General features: G+C 55.1%; 1 protein-coding gene across 2 annotated transcripts in view; it reads left to right on the forward strand.

Moving 5' to 3' along the window:
- Positions 1-2,015: 2,015 nt before the first annotated feature.
- NOTCH3 (notch receptor 3) overlaps positions 2,016-20,980 on the forward strand; it is a 46,477-nt gene continuing 27,512 nt past the window's right edge. The window contains exons 1-11 of one of the 2 annotated variants that reach the window (XM_073016848.1): positions 2,016-2,112; positions 9,963-10,041; positions 16,007-16,149; positions 16,228-16,566; positions 16,659-16,781; positions 16,869-17,102; positions 18,552-18,707; positions 18,806-18,991; positions 19,632-19,745; positions 19,988-20,101; positions 20,642-20,875. In XM_073016848.1, coding sequence (XP_072872949.1) covers positions 2,031-2,112; positions 9,963-10,041; positions 16,007-16,149; positions 16,228-16,566; positions 16,659-16,781; positions 16,869-17,102; positions 18,552-18,707; positions 18,806-18,991; positions 19,632-19,745; positions 19,988-20,101; positions 20,642-20,875 — 1,804 coding nt within the window. In that variant the 5' untranslated portion in view covers positions 2,016-2,030. Of the gene's footprint in view, positions 2,113-6,399; positions 6,608-9,962; positions 10,042-16,006; positions 16,150-16,227; positions 16,567-16,658; positions 16,782-16,868; positions 17,103-18,551; positions 18,708-18,805; positions 18,992-19,631; positions 19,746-19,987; positions 20,102-20,641; positions 20,876-20,980 lie in introns of those variants that run through there. The other variant, XM_007995573.3, reaches the window with a different exon arrangement.

Consider the following 20,980-nt stretch of genomic DNA (forward strand, 5'->3'; position numbering starts at 1 on the left):
CACACAAATTCCATCCTAAGTATCAATGGACGACTGGATAAGTAATGTGTGGTATAGCCATTCAATGAAATATGACTTAGCCATAAAAAGGAAGGAAGGCCGGGCACAGTGGCTCATGCCTATAATCCTAGCACTTTGGGAGGCCAAGACCAGCCTGGCCAACATGGTGAGGCTCTATTAAAATTACAAAATGTATTTTTACAAAATAACTAGAATTATTAACTATTAAAAATATAAAAATTAGCTGGGTGTCGTGGCAGGTACCTGTAGTCACAGCTACTCAGGAGGCTGAGGCAGGAGAATCGCTCGAACCTGGGAGGCGGCGGTTGCAGTCAGACCGAGACTGTGCCACTGCACTCCGGCCTGGGCGCAACAGAGTGAGCCCCTGTCTCAAAAATTAATAATAATGATAATAATAAATAATAAAATTAAATTAAAAGGAAGGGAGCCTGGATCCATGCTACAACACAGAAGAACCCCAAAAACATGATGTTGAGTGACAGAAGCCAGACGCATATGGCCACATAGTATATGATTCCATTGATATGAAAAGCCCAGAATGGATAAATTCATAGAGACAGAAAGTGGATTAGTGGGTTCGAGGGTCTGGAGGAGCGAGAATGAGGAGGTTTCTGTTTGCAGGGATGGAAACGATCTGTAACTAGAGGTGATGGTCACACAGTATGTACATACTTTAAATGGTCAATGTTTAATTTTTTGCTATGTGAATTTTACCTCAAATAAAACAAAAAGCATCAGAGAAGGCCCAGGAGTTGTGGGGTGTGTTTGTAGTTCCAGCTACTCGGGAGGCTAAGGCAGGAGGGCCACTTGGGCCCAGGAGTTCGAGGCTGCAGTGAGCTGTGATTGTGCCACTGGAACCTCGCCTGGGAAACAGAGCAAGACACTCTCTCAAAAAAAAAAAAAAAAAAAAGTAAAAAAATGATCCAGAGAAATAATCAAAAGATGCTAAAATCCATGGGGGAAAGCTTAATGGGTACTAGGATATTCACACGGTCTCAGTGTATCTCCTTATAGGATAACTGTTCTGTGATGCTAGCCCCAGGTCAGTCATTCAACTTTCATCCCCCTTACAAATGGGGAGGATGGAAAGGGAGGAAAATGGCACCCTTATAGCAAGGAAACTTGACCAACTTTGCCCTGGTGATGACAGCTGAACGTCGCCAATGCTGGGAACTGACATCAGGAACCTCTGGATATGATGCACCGGGCAGCATTGCTTCTGTGGTTTCTGCCGAAGATGCACAGCCCCAACCTGATCACAAGGAAATGGCAGGCCAGCTGGCTGCTGTCCATTCTGCACAACTGACCTCAGCTCTCCAAAAATGTCAATGTCATCAAAGACGAAGAAAGGCTGAGGAACCGATTCAGATTAAAAGAAATCAAGAGATATAAGGATTAGAATTAGCCGGGTGTGGTGGCCAGCTACTTGGGAGGCTGAGGCAGGAGAATCTGTTGAACTTGGGAGGTGGAGGTTACAGTGAGCCAAGATCATGCCACTGCACTTCAGCCTGGGCGACAGAGTGAGACTCTGCCCCCAAACAAAAGGATTAGATGCAATTCATGATGCAGCATTAGATCCTGGGCCAGCAAAGAAACATTGCAATAAAAGATTCAATTTTTTTTCTTTTCTTTTTCTTTTTTTTCTTTTTTTTTGAGACTGAATCTTGCTCTTTCACCCGCTCTCGAGTGCAGTGTCGCAATCACAGCTCACTGCAACCTCTGCCTCCTCGGTTCAAGCTATTCTCGTGCCTCAGCCTCCCGAGTAGCTGGTATTACAGGCACCCGCCACCATGCCCAGCTACTTTTTGTATTTTTAGTAGAAAAGGGGTTTCACCATATTGGCCAGGCTGGTCTTGAACTCCTGACCTCAGGTGATCTGCCAGCCTCAGCCTCCCAAAGTGCCGGAATTACAGGTGTGAGCCACCACACCCGGCCACTGTTTTTTTGTTTTGTTTTGTTTTTTTTCCCTACAGGGTCTTGCTCTGTTATTCAGACTGGAATGGAGTAGCATGATCACAGCTCATGGCAGCCTCGACCTCCTGGGCTCAAGCAACTCTCTCACCTCAGCCTCCCAAGTAGCTGGGACTACAGGTATGCACCACCATATGCTGCTAATTTTTTCTAGTTTTGTAGAGTCAGGGGTCTTACTATGTTGCCCAGGCTAGTCTTGAACTGTTGGCCTCAACCAATCCTCCCTCTTTGGCCTCTCAAAGTGTTGGGATTACACGTGTGAGCCACTGTACCTGGCCCAATAAAGCCTATTATTTGGGCAACTAGCAAACTTTGAATACCGACTGGGGCAAAAACTGTAGTGTGTTTATATAAGAGGATGTCCTTGTTCTTAGGAAACACACGGCAAAGTATCTGAAGGCAAAGGAATATCCTGTCTACAACTTGCTCTCCAATCATTTAGTCAAAAAATGCATATATACATATGAGTATAACGTATATGTACATATATATGGCAAATGTGGCAAAATGTGAGTGGTTGGTGAATCTGGACAAAGGGCTTATACCAGTTGTTCATGCTATTCTGTAACTCTCCGTTGTTTTTGTTTTTGTTTTGAAGTGGGGTCTTGCTCTGCTGCCCAGGCTGAAGTGCAGTGACATCCAGACTCAAGTGATCCTCCCACTTCAGCCTCCCAAGTAGCTGGGACTACAGGCGCTCACCGCTACACCCTCTTAATTTTCTTTTAATTTTTTATAGAGATGGAGGTCTTACTATGTTGCCCAGACTGATTTTGAACTCCTGGTCTCAAACGATCCTCCTGCCTCAGCTTCCCAAAGTGCTGGGATTACAGACGTGAGCCACCATCCCTGGCATGCAGCTTTGTGTGTTTTTAATTATTTTCAAATAAAAAGTTAAAAAATTTTGGTCAGGCGTGGTGGCTCATGCCTGTAATTCCAGCACTTTGGGAGGCTGAGGTGGGTAGATCACTTGAGGTCAGGAGTTCGAGACCAGCCTGACCAATATGGTAAAACCCTGTCTCTACCAAAAACACAAAAATTAGTTGGACATGGGGGTGTGGGCCTGTAGTTCCACCTACTGTGGGGAGGGAACTGAGGCAGGAGAATTGCTTGAACCCGGGAATGGAGGTTGTAGTGAGCCAATGGCACCACTGCGCTCCAGCCTGGGCCACAGAGCGAGACTTGGTCTTAAAAAAAAGTCGGGGTGTGGTGGCTCATGCCTGTAATCCCAGCACTTTGGGAGGCTGAGGCGGGCAGATCCCCTGAGGTCGGGAGTTCGAGACCAGCCTGACCAACATGGAGAAAACTATCTCTGCTAAAAATACAAAATTACCTGGGCATGGTGGCACATGCCTGTAATCCCAGCTACTTGGGAGGCTTAGGCAGAAGAATCTCTTGAACCCAGGAGGCAGAGGTTGTGGTGAACAGAGATTGTGCCATTGCCCTCCAGCCTGGGCAACAAGAGTGAAACTCGGTCTCAAAAAAAAAAAATAAATAAATGGCCGGGCACAGTAGCTCATGCCTGTAATCCCATAATCCCAGCACTTTGGGAGGCAGAGAAGGGTAGATCACCTGAGTTCAGGAGTTTGAGACTAGCCTGACCAACATGGTGAAATTCTGTCTGTACTACAAATGCAAAATAAGCCAGGCGTTGTGGTGTGTGCCTGTAATCTCAGCTACTTGGGAGACTGAGGCAGGAGAATCAATTGAACCCTGGAGGCAGAGGTTACAGTGAGCAGAGATCGTGCGCCACTGCACTCCAGTCTGGGTGACAGAAGGAGATTTGTCTCAAAAAAAGAAAAATTGTCTGAAGATTTCTGGGATACCCATGTAACTATCTCCTACCAGAATGGTTCTCCCATGCTCAGCCCTACCTGCCTTGTAGGTGATCCCCTCAAACCCAGCACCTCACCTCCTCCCAACCCATTCCTTCTTCCAGGATCCTCACCACCAAGCCAGATAGGAGTAAGCATGGCTCCTTTCTCTTCTTAACCTCTGGCCTGCACACTTTCCCTTCCAACTCTGCCCCTTCCTCTTGGCATGGGCCAGTCCCTCTGCTGGGATGTCTTCCCTCCAGCTCACCTTTCAGGGTCAAACCCCACTGGATGTCCTCTTGGACGCCCTCCAGAGTGCACCCCTGTCCACAGAACAGAGTGTGACATAGGAGCCGTAGCCATACTTGTTGAATACATGAAAGAACAAATAGGGCTGGGCGCGGTGGCTCAAGCCTGTAATCCCAGCACTTTGGGAGCCCGAGATGGGTGGATCACGAGGTCAGGAGATCAAGACCATCCTGGTTAACACGGTGAAACCCCATCTCTACTAAAAAATACAAAAAATTAGCCGGGCGAGGTGGCGGGCGCCTGTAGTCCCAGCTACTCAGGAGGCTGAGGCAGGAGAATGGCGTGAACCCGGGAGGCGGAGCTTGCAGTGAGCTGAGATCCGGCCACTGCACTCCAGCCTGGGCGACAGAGCGAGACTCTGTCTCAAAAAAAAAAAAAAAAAGAAAGAAAGAACAAATAAATAACCCTCCCAGGCAAAGTCCTCACCCATCACCTGGGTACCCCAGGCCCTTCCCAGATTCCATGCCTTTCTCTGGCCCAGCCCTGAGCCCACCACACTGGGTGTGTGTGCATCTAGCTTTTTCTTCCCCATACTGGAAGTTCCTTCAGGGCTGGGCTCCAGGCCTCTCAGCGTCCCCATTCTTTCTACAGAACAGAGGGAGCTGCAGGAAGGCTGTGCAGCATGACTGATTTGGGAAAAGGCAATTGATCAAGGCTGGGCATGGTGGTTCATGCCTGTAATCCCAGCACTTTAGAAGGCCAAGGTGGGCGGATCACTTGAAGTCAGGAGTTGGAGACCAGCCTGGCCAACATGGCAAAACACAGTCTCTGCTAAAAAAAAATAGAAGCTGGGCGCGGTGGCTAACGCCTGTAATCCCAGCACTTTGGGAAGCTGAGGCGGGTGGATTACAAGGTCAGGAGATCGAGACCATTCTGGCTAACATGGTGAAACCCAGTCTCTACTAAAAATACAAAAAAATATAGCCGGGCGTAGTGGCAGACACTTGTAGTCCCAGCTACTCAGGAGGTTGAGGCAGGAGAATGGCGTGAATCCAGGAGGCGGAGCTTGCAGTGAGCTGAGATCGCACCACTGCACTCCAGCCTGGGTGACAGAGCGAGACTCCGTCTCAAAAAAAAGAAAAAGAAAAAATTAGCCAGGTGTGGTGGCACACACCTCTAATCCCAGATACCTGGCAGGTTGGGGGGGATGGGGGCTGAGGCAGGAGACTCGCTTGAACCCAGGAGATGGAGGTTGCAGTGGGCCAATATAGGGCCACTGCACTCCAGCCTGGGTGACACAGCGAGACCCTGTCTCAAAAAACAACAACAACAACAACAAGAAAAGAGAATTGATCAAATTGAGCCAGATGGGCTGAGGACCAAAGATTTGTGGGGTATGGGGGTGGGACTAGGGGGCTCGGGAGACCCTTTGAGAGTCACAGAGGGTAGTGAGGAGGAAGCGGGTTGCTTTCTGGGAGGGCTGAGAGTAAGAAGGGTGTGTGTGTGTGCATGTGTGAGCACACTCGAATGCACGTGACTCCTAGTGTGTGTCTGAGGTCTGAGGCTGCAAATGTACTCCTAGGCTCCTGGCCTGGTTGAGTGGGTTTTAGCGGTTTGTTTGTTTGTTTGTTTTGTTTGAGACAGGGTCATGCTCTGTTGCCCAGGCTGGACTGCAGTGGCACGATTTCGGCTAACTGCAACCTCAGCCTCCTGGGTTAAAGCGATTTTCCTGCCTCAGCCTCTCGAATAGCTGGGACTACAGGCGTGCACCACCATGCTCAGCTCATTTTTGTATTTTCAGTAGAGTCGGGGTTTCACCATGTTGGCCAGGCTGGTCTCGAACTCCTGACCTGAAGTGATCCATCCGCCTCTGCCTCTCAAAGTGCTGGGATTACAGGCGTGAGCCACCGCGCCCGGTCGACTTTTAGGTTTGTGAGTGTTTTAGATCAGCGAGTCCTGGGGAATCTTGGTGCATGGGCTTGCATTTGTGCGTCCGTGGCTGTGGGTCCATGAGCCTCTCAGGACGTGACTGGTCTCAGTTTCCAGGGTTTCTGGGAGGCTGTGTTTTTGTCCCAGCTCCAGAGGTGTCCCGCTCTGGGTGTGTATTGGGGGATGGGGATGGGGTGCGTGGGCGTTCACGAGGTTGGGTGTGCCCGCCACTCCGGGTTCGGCCCGCGTCTCACTGCATGCTCAGCCTGGGTTTCCGAGGGTCCGCGCGTCCCAGGCCGTGCGGGTGGAGGGTGGGCAGGGACCCCGGGAGGCCGGGCGGGGGGCGGGGGCGCGCTGGGCCGGCCCCGGGGCGGGGCGAGCCTTCGAGGGCTGGGGGCGGGGCGGCCCGGCCGCCTCACTTCGGCGAAGTTGGCGGCGCGGAGGCTGGCCCGGGACGCGCCCGGAGCCCAGGGAAGGAGGGAGGAGGGGAGGGTCGCGGCCGGCCGCCATGGGGCCGGGGGCCCGGGGCCGTCGCCGCCGCCGTCGCCCGATGTCGCCGCCACCGCCACCGCCACCCGTGCGGGCGCTGCCCCTGCTGCTGCTGCTAGCGGGGCCTGGGGCTGCAGGTGAGGGGCCGGGACCTGGCGGATGGGACGAGGGCGGCAGAGGGGGAGTGCAAAAACCCCCAAGGCCGGGGCTGGGGGTGTTCATGGGAGGCAGGAACCAGGGTCGGGGAAGGGGCGCAGGAGCCCGGGGCTGCATGCCAGTCCTGGAGGTCCCAGAGGTTCAGAATGGGGAGGACCCCAGAGGCCCAAGGAACGAGGACCCTTGAGCGATCAGAGCAGAAGATGAAGGGACCCAGGAGTCCGAGACTGGGAGGTCGAGGTGCGGGGATCAGGGACTCGAGGTGGGGAGGGTGTCCAGAGTCCGGGACTCGTCCCCATCCAACTCACGCCTGGAGTCCTGGGTAGGTTATGGTTGGGGGCCCAGGTACTCCTAGGCCGGGGACCTCTCGCACAAAAGCCCCCCCACCCCGCCCCCGACACCCGGGGCGGGCCGGTCCAGGCGGGGGGTGGGGAGGGGGCGCGAAGTTCTGGGAGCTCTGAACTCGGAGAAAACTTCCCAGACCGGCGCGCAGCAAGACCTGGAGCCGGATTCGGAGCCGGAGCCTCGGCGGCTCGCGCGCCCCCTCCCCCGCCCGCAGCCCCGCTCCCTCCTCTGGCCGCGGGGACTCGGAGGCCCTGGGACCCCGCCCCTGCACGGGGAGGGGAAGGGGCGAGGACTCACGTGCTCCCCTTCGGCTCCAGCGCCCCCTCCCCACGGCCGGAGCCCCTCCCCAGCCGGCCAGGGGCCCCCCGCCCCTCCTCTTCTCCTCCTTCCCCTCCCCCGCTCGGGACAATGGCCGCGCCGTCTAGACACCCCCTCCCCCCGGCCGGCCTCGCGCTTTCTTTGCCAGACAAAGCGGGACCCGCGGCAGGGCCGAGGAGGGGGCTGCGGGGGCACCCCCCTCACCGCTACGGGAGGCCTGGTGGGCGGGGGAGGGGCGCCGGCCAAGGCCCCTGGCCAGGGGTCCCAGACGCCACTGTGCGGCTTGGCGCTGGGTGGAATGGGGGTTTCGGGAGTGAACGGCCTCCCCAGCCCAGCCCCGGGGCCCGGACGGGACAGGACCGGGCAGGAGCAGCCGCCTCCGCCGGACCAGCGGCGCACACACATGGCCTGTGACACACTCGCTGGCACACACAGCTCTAGGTCACGTAACAGAGATGCAAACCTGCACACACACAGCACACTCGCAGACATGCACACCTGGCCCAGGAAAGACACACCCGGCTTCACGCACACAGTTCACACATTGACATACATGCACACACAAATATGATCACACATACTGTGCATCGCTAGTGCAAGGTGTGGTACACACGCTGCCTGCACACACTCAGACAGCACACAGATGAAGACTCAAGGACATGCTTCCACCCAGCTCACACATGCAGATGGACAGACACAGCCAACCCATACACAGACACACTGGTGCACACACAGGTCACACCAACACACAGCTGTACACCCAGATACACGGTTCACATACACAGACGCACAACAGACACAGCCTGCATACAGACAGCACACACATCTGTGCACTCCTGTATGGGTGTGCAGCTCATACACACATGGGCACACCCACGCATAGACTCACATGTAGCTGCACAGGGACACAATAGATGCATGCCCAAATCCACATACAGACTGACACACAAGCCCGTGCACGCACACACATGTGGCTCACATTGCCTACAGCTCAGCGTGACCCATAGCCCATGTTATGAGACCCACAGGGTGAGTTCACGAACACCCACAGGTCCTGGTGTGGGTGGTAGTGTCCAGTCGGCTTGTTCTGTGGGGAAGGCGACATATATCATGTACGCCCATGCTCAGGATCAGTTCAACTCATTCTGTCACTCACCCTCTTGTTTTCCTTTTTTTTTTTTTTTTGAGGCAGAGTCTCACTGTGTTCCCAGGCTGAAGTGCAGTGGTGCGATCTCGGCTCACTGCAACCTCCGCCTCCCGAGTTCAAGAGATTCTCCTTCCTCAGCCTCCTGAGTAGCTAGGATTACAGGCGCCCACCACCACGCCCAGCTAACTTTTGTATTTTTAGTAGAGACTGGGTTTCACCATGTTGGCCAGGCTGGTCTCAAACTCATCCTGTCCTCAGGTGATCCATCTACCTTGGCCTCCCAAAGTGCTGGGATTACAGGCGTGAGCCACCGCGCCTGGCCGCTTTCTATTTTTCTTTCTTTCTTTCTTTTTTTTTTTTTTTTTTGAGAGGGAGTCTCGCTCTGTCGCCCAAGCTGGAGTGCAGTGGCGGGATCTCGGCTTACTGCAAGCTCCACCTCCTGGGTTCATGCCATTCTCTTGCCTCAGCCTCCTGAGTTGCTGGGACTACAGGCACCCGCCACCACGCCCGGCTATTTTTTGTGTTTTTAGTAGAGACAGGGTTTCACCTTGTTAGCCAGGATGGTCTCGATCTCCTGACCTCTGATCTGCCCGCTTCGGCCTCCCAAAGTGCTGGGATTACAGGCGTGAGCCACTGCGCCCGGCCCGTTTCTTTCTGTCCTTCTCTGTCTTCTCCTGGTCTATCTGCTTCTAGTTCATTCTTTTGTGTCTGTCTTTCTGTTTTTCTCGATCTCCCTTTCTCCATCACCCTCTCTCTGACACGAGCACGCATGGACGTACACACTGTGTCCCCACACCTGATCGAATGCACACAGTTCTCCACTAGCTCAGACCCAGCCACACCTTGGACCTGTCTGGCAGGACAGTTAGACTAATGCCACACCCTAGAGGGACACAGCCCATAGGGATGGCGATGTTGGACAGGGCAGCACATGCCTTGTGCCAGTTGCTCCTCCCTTCAACACACACCCTATTCCAGCAACGCCCAGCGCTGGCTGCTCCTGGAGATGCTGTGCTCACTCGTGGGTACATGCCTTGGTCCCTCTCCCAAGAGCACAACGCAGGCCTGCCTGGCTGGAGTAGATGCCCATCAGGGAAAGGAAGGCCTGTGGCCCTAGGACCCCCTGCCCCTTCCCCTTCTGTTACCCCTGAACCTGGACTTGAAGCCCCAGACCTCCCTGTAACACTCAGCACCCTTACTTCCTGTCTCGGCACACCCCATTCTGCACATCTTGGCTCTGGCAGCTTCCCGAGCCCCCACATCTGGCACAAGACAGCCCCTCCTCCTGCCCGCCCCTGCTTTGTGGTTCCCAGGGCTCGAGCTGGCAGGGACAGCTGCAGTCTCAACAGCTGGGGCTGGGGCGGGGGGGCCATGGGAACTGTGGATGGGGGGACTCCCTGCATCCGCAGAGACGCCCCCAGCCCCATGCAGCTGTTGCCTGGTGGAAGGAGGGAGGGGGTTTGTCACTTGGGCCTGGGGTTCCTGGGCACCTGGCTGATCCTCCACCTTCCTTCGCCCCCACACAGCCCCCCCTTGCCTGGACGGAAGCCCGTGTGCAAATGGAGGTCGTTGCACCCAGCTGCCCTCCCGGGAGGCTGCCTGCCTGTGAGTGCCTGGCTCAGAGCCACCAGTGGGCCCTGTGTGGGGGGTGGGATTTGTCTTCTCCCTCTGCCTCTGTGTTCACCATGGATGTCTCTACCACTTCCTACATGTGTGTGGCTTGGGCAACCTCTCGTGTTTCCCCATTGGAAACTGAGCAGGGGCTCTGCAGTCTTCTTGGCCTGGGTTCAAGTCCCACATCATGTTGCTGACCGGCTAGGAATTAAACTCTTTATGTCTCAGTGTCATGGTCTGCAAAATGGACCTAGTAATCCCAGCTTCACAGTTCTTGGCCACCTGAGGTCACATGTAAAGCCCCCCATGAGGCAGGTATTATTCAATCAACAAACTCTCAGGGACCAATGGCAGTGGCTCACACCCTCCACGCCCCTCCCGTCTCTCAACATTTAGTGGTGGGGGACATAGGAGGCCTATAATACAGTCCCACACTGTCACTTACTTGCACCTGTGAAATAGGGTATGCTTCACCCTGGTGACTGTGAAGGGGCTTAACAATTTAAGAAGGCTCTAACAATTTGTTAGATATCGCAAGGAAAGGCAGGGGGTTGCGGGGAGCAGAACAGAGGCTGGGAAAGAGCTGAACAGAGACAGAAGGAACTCAGTTTGAATTCTGGGGTCTGGGACACTTTGAGCATTCAAGCTTTTTGAGCCTCAGTTTTTGCATCTGGAAAATGGGGCAATAATAACTCCTGTATGCACTCAGCATACATTAACTGCTCAGAATACAGTATGTGCTCAACACATAGGCATTATTATAAATAATAATGGTAGGGAGGCAGGAAACAGGTGCTCTAAGGAGAAGTCTCTCAAGGTTATGAGGAAATGCTTGGCTCCTTTCATGCTATCATTAATAACAGCAGTTCACGCAGTAGCCATTAATTGACTCATTAATGTATTCATTTATTCAGCATCGTGTGTGCCAAATACTGGGTCAGTCCCAAGCTGGGTGGGTCTGGGGTGATTTTAGACCCAGAGGAGCCGCTTTGAAGTTACACCTACATTTATTTTGGCTGGATCTCCCACTCGGGCTCACCTTTGTAGAGGGCTGAGCCTGACTGAGGGGGTTTCCTGGGTGGGGCTGGGGGGTCTGCGACGGTGGGGCTGGATGGGGAAAAGTGTGACCTTACCTGGAGCCACACACCTGGGAGGGCGAGCGGTGGGGCCGGGCGCCTGCGCAGTGGAGCTCCGCGCCTGGAATACTGCCGACAGGTGAATGCGCCCGCGGCTGCCCCGCCCTTCGACAGGTGAATCACCGGCGTGCGCGGCGCCCGGAGCCCGGATCGCCCGGAGTGGAGCGGGCTCAATCCTCCGAGCGGGGCTGTGGGAACCACTGCCTACACGCCCCCCACCCCCCACGAGTCTCTTTCATGGTCTCAAATACTCAAGTCCTTTCAAGGATGCCCCAAGCTGTCACCCCACCCATGGATCCCCCAAGACTCCCCCCCTCCGACCGCAGAAGTTTCCATAGACCTCGTCCCCATCTCCTAGTCCTCGCCTCACCCGCTGTGCCCCCCCCGACCAGGTCTGCGCTCCCCACTCCGTCTCCCCCAAAGCTTAGGCCGTGGGGCGGGGCGCGGGCTGGGGCTGGAACCGGCCCGACCGGTCGGCGGGGGCGCGGGACTCAGAGCGTGGGAACCCGCCCGGGGCGTCGGGAGGGGGCCCGCGCGGGTCGCGCCCTGCCTGGCGGTGGGACCGGCTATCCTCGGCGCCCAGCTCAGCGCGCCCCCTCCCGACGCGCGGTCGCGGCCGAGTGGTCGCCCTGCGGGCCTTGGAGGAGGGAGCGGGAGCTGTGCCCTCCCCTCCCAACGCCACCCGCAACTCTGCTTGCTCGACCGTGCCCCGACCTGTTTCGCTGGGGGCCGGGGTGGGGGGGATCTTGCGGGTGACGCTGACTGAGTCAGCCGCTTGTTGAGCTCAGTCGCAGGCGTCTGGGACAAGCAGGAGGGAGGACAACCGCGCCAGGGACGGGGGAGGTAGAGGGGGGTGAGGGTTGGCAGCGTTGCGGGGCGGAGCTAGGACTCTCTGGCTTCTCCAAGCCCCTCCCTCTGACCCCGCTAGAGCCCCTTGGAGATTTCCAGTCTTAAGACCAACCCCTCCCAGTTCCAATTTCTCACACTCCTTGGTGGGCTTGGGGAGGGGGGTGCAGGTTGAAGGACCACCCCCCCAAAGATGGAGGTACCGACAGTAGTGTCAGTTCCCCAACCCTCCACCTTCCCATCCCTTCATAGGAGGCTATATAAGTCCCAGGGAAGGGACTTGAGGGTGGGAGCCCTGCTGTCTGTCCCTGTGAGTGAGAGTTGCTGGTTTCCGCCTCGGATGCTGTGGGTTGTTATCTTGAGTGCTGGCCAGGCCATGGGGTCCAATTGGCGTGTCCCTCTATGTGTGTAGCTGTGGTTTCTGGGCCTATGTGTGCTTGGGTGGTTGTATCCTGGGGTCTGAAACTTTTCTCCTTTCTTTCTTTCTTTTCTTTTTTCTTTCTTTCTTTCTTTCTTTCTTTCTTTCTTTCTTTCTTTCTTTCTTTCTTTCTTTCTTTTCTTTTTTTCTTTTCTCTCTTCCTTCCTTCATTTCTCTTCCTTTTTCTTTCTTCTTTTTCTTCTTTCTCTTTCTTTCTTTCTTTTCTCTTTCTTTCTCTTTCCCCTTCCTTCTCTCCCTCTCCCTCTCCTTCCTTCCTTCCTTCCTTCCTTCCTTCCTTCCTTCCTTCCTTCCTTCCTTCCTTCCTTTCTTTCTTTCTTTCTTTCTTTCTTTCTTTCTTTCTTTCTTTCTTTCTTTCTTTCTTTCTTTCTTTTTCTTTCTTTCTTTCCTTCTTTCTCCCCTCCCTTCCTTCCTTCCTTCCTTCCTTCCTTCCTTCCTTCCTTCCTTCCTTCCTTCCTTCCTTCCTTCCTCTCTCTCTCTCTTTCTTTAGATTGAGTTTTGCTCTTGTTGCCCAGGCTGGAGTGCAGTGGCTCTATCTCCACTCACTGCAACCTCTACCTCCTGGGTTCAAGCGATTTTCCTGCCTCAGCCTCCCGAGTAGCTGGGATTACAGGCATGCGCCACCACACCCATTTTTTGTGTTTTTAGTAGAGACGGGGTTTCTTCGTGTTGGTCAGGCTGGTCTCAAACTCCCGACCTCAGGTGATCCACCTGCCTTGGTCTCCCAAAGTGCTGGGATTACAGGCGTGAGCCACTGGGCCTGGACAAGGGTCTGAGACTTTTGATTTGCTGTTCCCTCTGCCTGGAATGCTGTTCCCCATAAATCCCCACGGCCCCCTCCTTACCTTCAAATGTCTGTGAAAACAGAATTCTACCTCCTCAACCCCATCCTTCTATCCCTTAGCCCTGTGGTTTAGCTTCCTCCTGCTGCTCTAACAAATTACCACAAACTGGGTAGCTCGAACAATAGTAATTCATTGCCATGAAGTTTGGAGGTTGAAAGTCTGAAATCAAGGTTTCGGCAGGGCTGAGCCTCTCCATGGGGACCCAGGGGAGAACTGACTCTTGCAGCTTCCGGTGGCTCCAGACGTTTCTCAGCTTGTCGCTGTCTCACTCCAGTCCCTGTCTCAGTCTCCTTCTCTTCCTTCTCCCACCCAAATCTCCTTTTGGCTGCCTCTCTCATTTTTTTTGAGACAGAATCTTGCTCTGTCACCCAGGCTGGAGTGCAGTGGCGCAACCTCAGTTCACTGCAGCCTTCAACTCCCAGGCTGAAGCGATCCTCCCATCTCAGCCTCCCAAGAAGCTGGGACTACAAGTGTGAGCCACCACGGCCAGCTGATTTTTTATTTTTATTTTTTAAATGGAGTCTCTCTTCATCCAGGCTGGGGTGCAATGGCATGATTTTGGCTTACTGCAACCTCCGCCTCCCAGGTTCAAGCGCTTCTTCTGTCTCAGCCTCCTGAGTAGCGGGGACTACATGTGTGCACCACCACGCCCAGCTAATTTTTGTATTTTTAGTAGCGACGAGGTTTCACCGTATTGGCCAGGCTGGTCTTGAACTCATGACCTTGTGATCTGCCCGCCTCAGCTTCCCAAAGTGCTGGGATTACAGGTGTGAGCCACTGCACCCGGCCTTTTTTTTTTTTTTTTTGAGATGGAGTCTCCCTTTGTCACCCAGGCCGGAGTGCAGTTGTGCAATTTCGGCTTACTGCAACCTCCGCCTCCCGGGTTCAAGCGATTCTCCTGTCTCAGCCTCCTGAGTAGCTGGGATTACAGGCTCCTGCCACCACGCCAGGTATTTTTTTTTTTATGGAAAAAAGGTCTCCCTATGTTGCTCAGGCTGTTCTTGAACTTCTGTCTTGAAGTGATTGTCCTGTCTTGACCTCCCAAAGTGTTGGGATTAGTCGTGAGCCTTTCGCTTGTATGGACACTTGTTACTGAATTTAGGGTCCAGGTGAATACATCAGAATAATCTCATCTTGACATCTCTCATTTAATTACATCTACATAGCCAGGTGTAGTATCGTGTGCCTGTAGTCCCAGCTACTCAGGAGGCTGAGACAGAAGAATTGCTTGAACCCTGGGAGATGGAGGTTGCAGTGAGCCAAGATCGTGCCACTGCACTCCAGCCTGGGTGACAGAGCAAGACTCTGTCTCTTAAAAAAAAAAAAAAAAAAAAAAAAAAGGCCAGGCGCGGTGGCTCAAGCCTGTAATCCCCGCACTTTGGGAGGCCGAGACGGGCGGATCGCGAGGTCAGGAGATCGAGACCATCCTGGCTAACATGGTGAAACCCCGTCTCTATTTAAAAAAATACAAAAAACTAGCCGGGCGAGGTGGCGGGCGCCTGTAGTCCCAGCTACTCGGGAGGCTGAGGCCGGAGAATGGCGTGAACCCAGGAGGCGGAGCTTGCAGTGAGCTGAGATCCGGCCACTGCACTCCAGCCTGGGCGACAGAGCGAGACTCCGTCTCAAAAAAAAAAAAAAAAAATTACTCTTTGCAGATGTAATTTTTTTCTTTTCTTTTCTTTTTTTTTTTTTTTTTTTTTTTGAGACGGAGTCTCGCTCTGTCGTCCAGGCTGGAGTGCAGTGGCCGGATCACAGCTCACTGCAAGCTCCGCCTCCCGGGTTCAAGCCATTCTCCGGCCTCAGCCTCCCGAGTAGCTGGGACTACAGGCGCCCGCCACCTCGCCCGGCTAGTTTTTTGTATTTTTTAGTAGAGCCGGGGTTTCACCGTGTTAGCCAGGATGGTCTTGATCTCCTGACCTCGTGATCTGCCCGTCTCGGCCTCCCAAAGTGCGGGGATTACAGGCTTGAGCCACCGCTCCCGGCCCTAGTAATTTTTTTAAAAAAATAAGGTCCTAGTCACAGGTTCTGGGACATGGACATCATCTTTTCAGGGGCTGCCACCCAACTGACTACATCCTTCGTGGTTCTGATGGCTTTCACCACCCCCTGCCAGCATGTTGTATATTAATTTGTTATTTCTATATGTTCTCCTTGCCTGGACCTTGCTGCAAGGATCCAGAGGGGTAGGGACCACTTTCATTGTGTTTGTTGCTGTATTTGTATTGCTCAGGACATAGTAGGTACTCAGTAAATCTTCACTGCATGAATGAATGTGTGTTTTGTTTTGTTTTGCTTTTTTGGGATGGAGTCTTACTCTGTCACCCAGGCTGGAGTGCAGTGGCACGATCTTGGCTCACTGCAGCCTCCACCTCTGGAGTTCAAGTGATTCTCCTGCCTTAGCCTCTTGAGTAGCTGGGACTACAGGCACACACCACTATGCCCAGCAAATTTTTGTACTTTTATTGGAGACGGGGTTACACCATGTTGGCCAGGCTGGTCTTGAACTCTGACTCCAAGTGATCTGCCCGCCGCAGCCTCCCAAAGTTTTGGGATTACAGGCGTGAGCCACCGCGCTCAGCAAATGTGTGTTTGCTGCACTGTTTCCCTGTTTGTTTCTTGCCTGTCTGGTGTGTATCTTTGTGTCTGGGGCCATCCTGCCCTGTGCTGCCTGACCAAGCCACTTCTGCCCACAGGTGCCCGCCTGGCTGGGTGGGTGAGCGGTGTCAGCTGGAGGACCCCTGTCACTCAGGCCCCTGTGCTGGCCGAGGTGTTTGCCAGAGTTCAGTGGTGGCTGGCACCGCCCGATTCTCATGCCGGTGTCCCCGTGGCTTCCGAGGTGAGAGGGGAAGAGTCTGGAGGGGAGGCAGGCGGGGGTGTGGTCAGTCCCAAACTAACCCTGTCCTGTTCCCTCCAGGCCCTGACTGCTCCCTGCCAGATCCCTGCCTCAGCAGTCCTTGTGCCCACGGTGCCCGCTGCTCAGTGGGGCCCGATGGACGCTTCCTCTGCTCCTGTCCACCTGGCTACCAGGGCCGCAGCTGCCGAAGTGACGTGGATGAGTGCCGGGTAGGTGAGCCCTGCCGCCATGGTGGCACCTGCCTCAACACACCTGGCTCTTTCCGCTGCCAGTGTCCAGCTGGCTACACGGGGCCTCTATGTGAGAACCCCGCGGTGCCCTGTGCACCCTCACCATGCCGTAACGGGGGCACCTGCAGGCAGAGTGGCGACCTCACTTACGACTGCGCCTGTCTTCCTGGTGAGTGAGCCCTACTCAGGGGAGGCAAAGGGGTGGGCGTGGGGACATCAGGCCAGTCCGACGGTGACCATCCTTGCCCCCTTCCCTGCTAGGGTTTGAGGGTCAGAATTGTGAAGTGAACGTGGACGACTGTCCAGGACACCGATGTCTCAATGGGGGGACATGCGTGGATGGCGTCAACACCTATAACTGCCAGTGCCCTCCAGAGTGGACAGGTGGGCACTGGGGCCAGAGGGAGCGGGGAGGCAGGCCCTGGGTGGACATGCGCCAGGTAGCTGGACTGCTGCGTCTGTTTGCCACAGGCCAGTTCTGCACGGAGGATGTGGATGAGTGTCAGCTGCAACCCAACGCCTGCCACAATGGGGGTACCTGCTTCAACACGCTGGGTGGCCACAGCTGCGTGTGTGTCAATGGCTGGACAGGCGAGAGCTGCAGTCAGAATATCGATGACTGTGCCACAGCCGTGTGCTTCCACGGGGCCACCTGCCATGACCGCGTGGCTTCTTTCTACTGTGCCTGCCCCATGGGCAAGACTGGTGAGTAGCTGTTTTCTCTGCAGGGAGCCATGGATGGTTTTTAGGGGGGGCAAATAAGAAGTCTGACTTGAGTGTTAGAAAGATTATGCTAGGCTGGGCACAGTGGCTCATGCCTGTAATCACAGCGCTTTGGGAGGCCAAGATAGGAGGATCCCTTGGGCCCAGGACTTTGAGACCAGCCTGGACAACATAGTGAGACCTCATCTCTACAAAAACTTGGTAGGCTGGGTGTGGTAGCTCACGCCAGTAACCGCAGCACATTGGGAGGCCCAGGCGGGTGGATTGCTTGAGTTCAGCAGTTTGAGACCAGCCTGGGCAACATGGCAAAATCCTGTCTCTACCAAAAATACAAAAAATTAGTTGGGCATGGTAGTGCATGCCTGTAGTCCCAGCTACTCTGGATGCTAAGGTGGAAGGATGGCTTCAGCCCAGAAGGTGGAGGTTGCAGTAAGCTGAGATTGAGCCACTGCACTCCAGCCTGGGAGACAGTGTAAGACCCTGTATTAAAAAAAAATAAAATAAAATAAAGAGGCCGGGCGCAGTGGCTCATGCCTGTAATCCCAGCACTTTGGGAGGCCGAGGTGGGTGGATCACGAGGTCAGGAGATCAAGACCATCCTGGCTAACACAGTGAAACCCCGTCTCTACTAAAAACACAAACAATTAGCCAGGCTTGGTGGCACGCATCTGTAGTCCCAGCTACTTGGGAGGCTGAGGCAGGAGAATGGCGTGAACCTGGGAGGTGGAGCTTGCAGTGAACCGAGATCGCACCACTGCACTCCAGCCTGGGTGACAGAGCAAGATTCCATCTCAAAAAGAAAAAAAGAAAAAAAGAAAAGATTATGCTGGAGGCGGCTTTAGAGGGGAAGTTGCTGGGAGAGGAAGCCTGGGAGAGACCTAGGAGGAGGCCGACATTGCACTGATGCATGCAGAAGCCATTGGAATTGGGGAACTCCTGGGAGTTACCTTTGGAAGTGGCAAAGATCAGAGAACATGTTTAGGAGGGGAACATGGATAAAAAAGAGGGCATAACATGGCAGAGGGTATTACAGAAGCAAAGACTGGAAGGTAGGCGTGGTGGCTCATGCTGGTAATCCCAGCACTTTGGGAGGCTGAGGCAGGCAGATCACCTGAGGTCAGGAGTTTGAAACCAGCCTGGCTAACGTGGTGAAACCCCATTTCTACTAAAAATAAAAAACATTAGCCGGGTGTGGTGGCACATGCCTGTAATCCCAGCTACTCCGGAGGCTGAGCAGAAGAATCGCTTGAACCTGGGAGGTGGAGGTTGCAGTGAGCCGAGATCGCACCATTTTACTCCAGCTTGGGCAGCAAGAGCGAAACTTCGTCTCAAAAAACAAAACAACAACAAAACAATATGCAAGGGGTGTGGGCCTTTTGGTTTGGGCAGAGCAGGAAGGTCTGCCTATGACTTCTGCCTACCACTTCCCAGGCCTCCTGTGTCACCTGGATGACGCCTGTGTCAGCAACCCCTGCCACGAGGATGCTATCTGTGATACGAATCCGGTGAACGGCCGGGCCATTTGCACCTGTCCGCCCGGTTTCACGGGCGGGGCGTGTGACCAGGATGTGGACGAGTGCTCTATCGGTGAGGGGAGCTCCATCGTCTGTGAATGGGCCAGGAAAGAGGGGAAAGGAGGGGGTCCCGTCCAGCCACGCCCACACTGAACGCACTCTATCCGGCAGGCGCCAACCCTTGCGAGCACTTGGGCAGGTGCGTGAACACGCAGGGCTCCTTCCTGTGCCAGTGCGGCCGTGGCTACACTGGACCTCGCTGTGAGACGGACGTCAACGAGTGTCTGTCGGGGCCCTGCCGCAACCAGGCCACGTGCCTTGATCGCATAGGCCAGTTCACCTGTATCTGTATGGCAGGTGGGTGGTGGGCGTGGCCTGGGCGGGTCCTGAGGCAGGGGGCGGGGCCAGATAAGCCCGCGGATGGGGAGCTGAGTAGAATGGGGTGGAAGTGGGTTTCTAGTGGGACCCTTAGAGACTGAAGCCCGGAGGGAGGTGGGGTCGGGGCCAGAAGGGAATCCTGTGTGATTCTGGGGGCTTGGTCAAATGGAGTCAGTAGAACCTCAGGTGGGCTGGGAGTATTCTTGGCCTTAGGACCCCCTCGGGAAGGGGTTGGGGCTAGAGAGGCAGAGTTGGGGCTGCTGTGAGGTCAAGGTGAAGCCTGCAGACAGTCTTGCAGTGAGCCTGGGCAAAGGCTATGGGGGCCCTGGGGCTGGGGGCGGGGGACTGGGGACTGGGGAAAGGGCTTAGTCTGAGGACTGGGGAGAGAAGGAGGAGTTTGAAGGCAAGGCCTCTGCGGATACCCATGAGCCTTGGGCCAGTTGGGACCACAGCTGGGTGACAGTCCAGGCTGAAAGTTAAGGTTGGGCTGGGAGTGTGGGAGGGGGGACGAAGGCTCGGGGGATTTGTCGATGAGTAGGAAGGGAAGTACCTCCTTCCTTGCACCCCTTTCACACCATAAGGCAGCCCCCACTTTCCTAAGCCCTGTTCCCTGCCCCAGGCTTCACAGGAACCTATTGCGAGGTGGATATTGACGAGTGTCAGAGTAGCCCGTGTGTCAACGGTGGGGTCTGCAAGGACCGAGTCAACGGCTTCAGCTGCACCTGCCCCTCGGGTGAGGACCTTGGGAGAGGGAGCCTGAAAAGACATGTCTGGGAAGGGGCGAAAACTCCAGGGTGGGAACCTATAAAACCACATTAGCAGATAACTTACAACAGAAACCACAGGTTATGAAGCACATTGAAGTTAATTTAAATCCAAGTAAATGGGTTTTTCCACCCAAACAAGGCGGGGCTGGAGTGGGGTGTACTGCGCTCAGCCTTCCTGGGCCTCTGCTCATCCCACTCCCCACCCCAGGCTTCAGCGGCTCCACGTGTCAGCTGGATGTGGACGAATGCGCCAGCACACCCTGCAGGAATGGCGCCAAGTGCGTGGACCAGCCTGACGGCTACGAGTGCCGCTGTGCCGAGGGTGAGGCGGTCCAATGACAATCCGACAAGAATCAGGAGGCGGGGGTCGTGGGCGACAGGGCCAATAACAGACTTGGGGAGGGCTTGGGGGCGGGGTTGTAGCAAGGCAGGACCCAGTGACAGAGTTGGGGGGTGGAGCCAATAATGCATATAGACTGACATAAGGCTACATGTGGAGCCAAAGGGTTGGGCTGGGCACAGGGTGTGTGTAACTGAATGGGGAGGGCCCAGTACCTTCCCCTGGCACCTGCCATCTGCTCCCATCTCCAGTGGGGGGTGGGGCAGAAACAGGGCTGGAGGTGGGGCCACAGCTGGGGGTGGGATTTAACTGTGGGTGAGTATTGGCTAGGGACAAATTCCGGAGCTTGTAGCGGGGTGGAGTGGAAGTAAGTGGGGGTGGGGGCAGGGCCTGTATTGAGCCTGCCTCCTGACAGCTTGATGGGCAGGGCCTCAGATAGAGCTGAACCAGGATTGGTCCAAGGCCTCACCTGTGGGCAGGCCCCTGGCAAATGGGCGGAGCCTGACACTCTTGGCCCCGCAGGCTTTGAGGGCATGCTGTGTGAGCGCAACGTGGATGACTGCTCCCCTGACCCATGCCACCATGGTCGCTGCGTGGATGGCATCGCCAGCTTCTCATGTGCCTGTGCCCCTGGCTACACGGGCACACGCTGCGAGAGCCAGGTGGACGAATGCCGTAGCCAGCCCTGCCGCCATGGCGGCAAATGCCTAGACCTGGTGGACAAGTACCTCTGCCGCTGCCCTTCTGGGACTACAGGTGGGACCGGGGGCTGGGGCAGAAACAGCACTCCTGAAGGGGCACAGAGGGTTTGGGAAGGTTGCATTTAGTGGGACACAGTGGTGACTGCTCCATGCCATGTTC

Source organism: Chlorocebus sabaeus, chromosome 6, assembly GCF_047675955.1.
Source record: "Chlorocebus sabaeus isolate Y175 chromosome 6, mChlSab1.0.hap1, whole genome shotgun sequence".
In the NCBI taxonomy this organism is placed as follows: domain Eukaryota; kingdom Metazoa; phylum Chordata; class Mammalia; order Primates; family Cercopithecidae; genus Chlorocebus; species Chlorocebus sabaeus.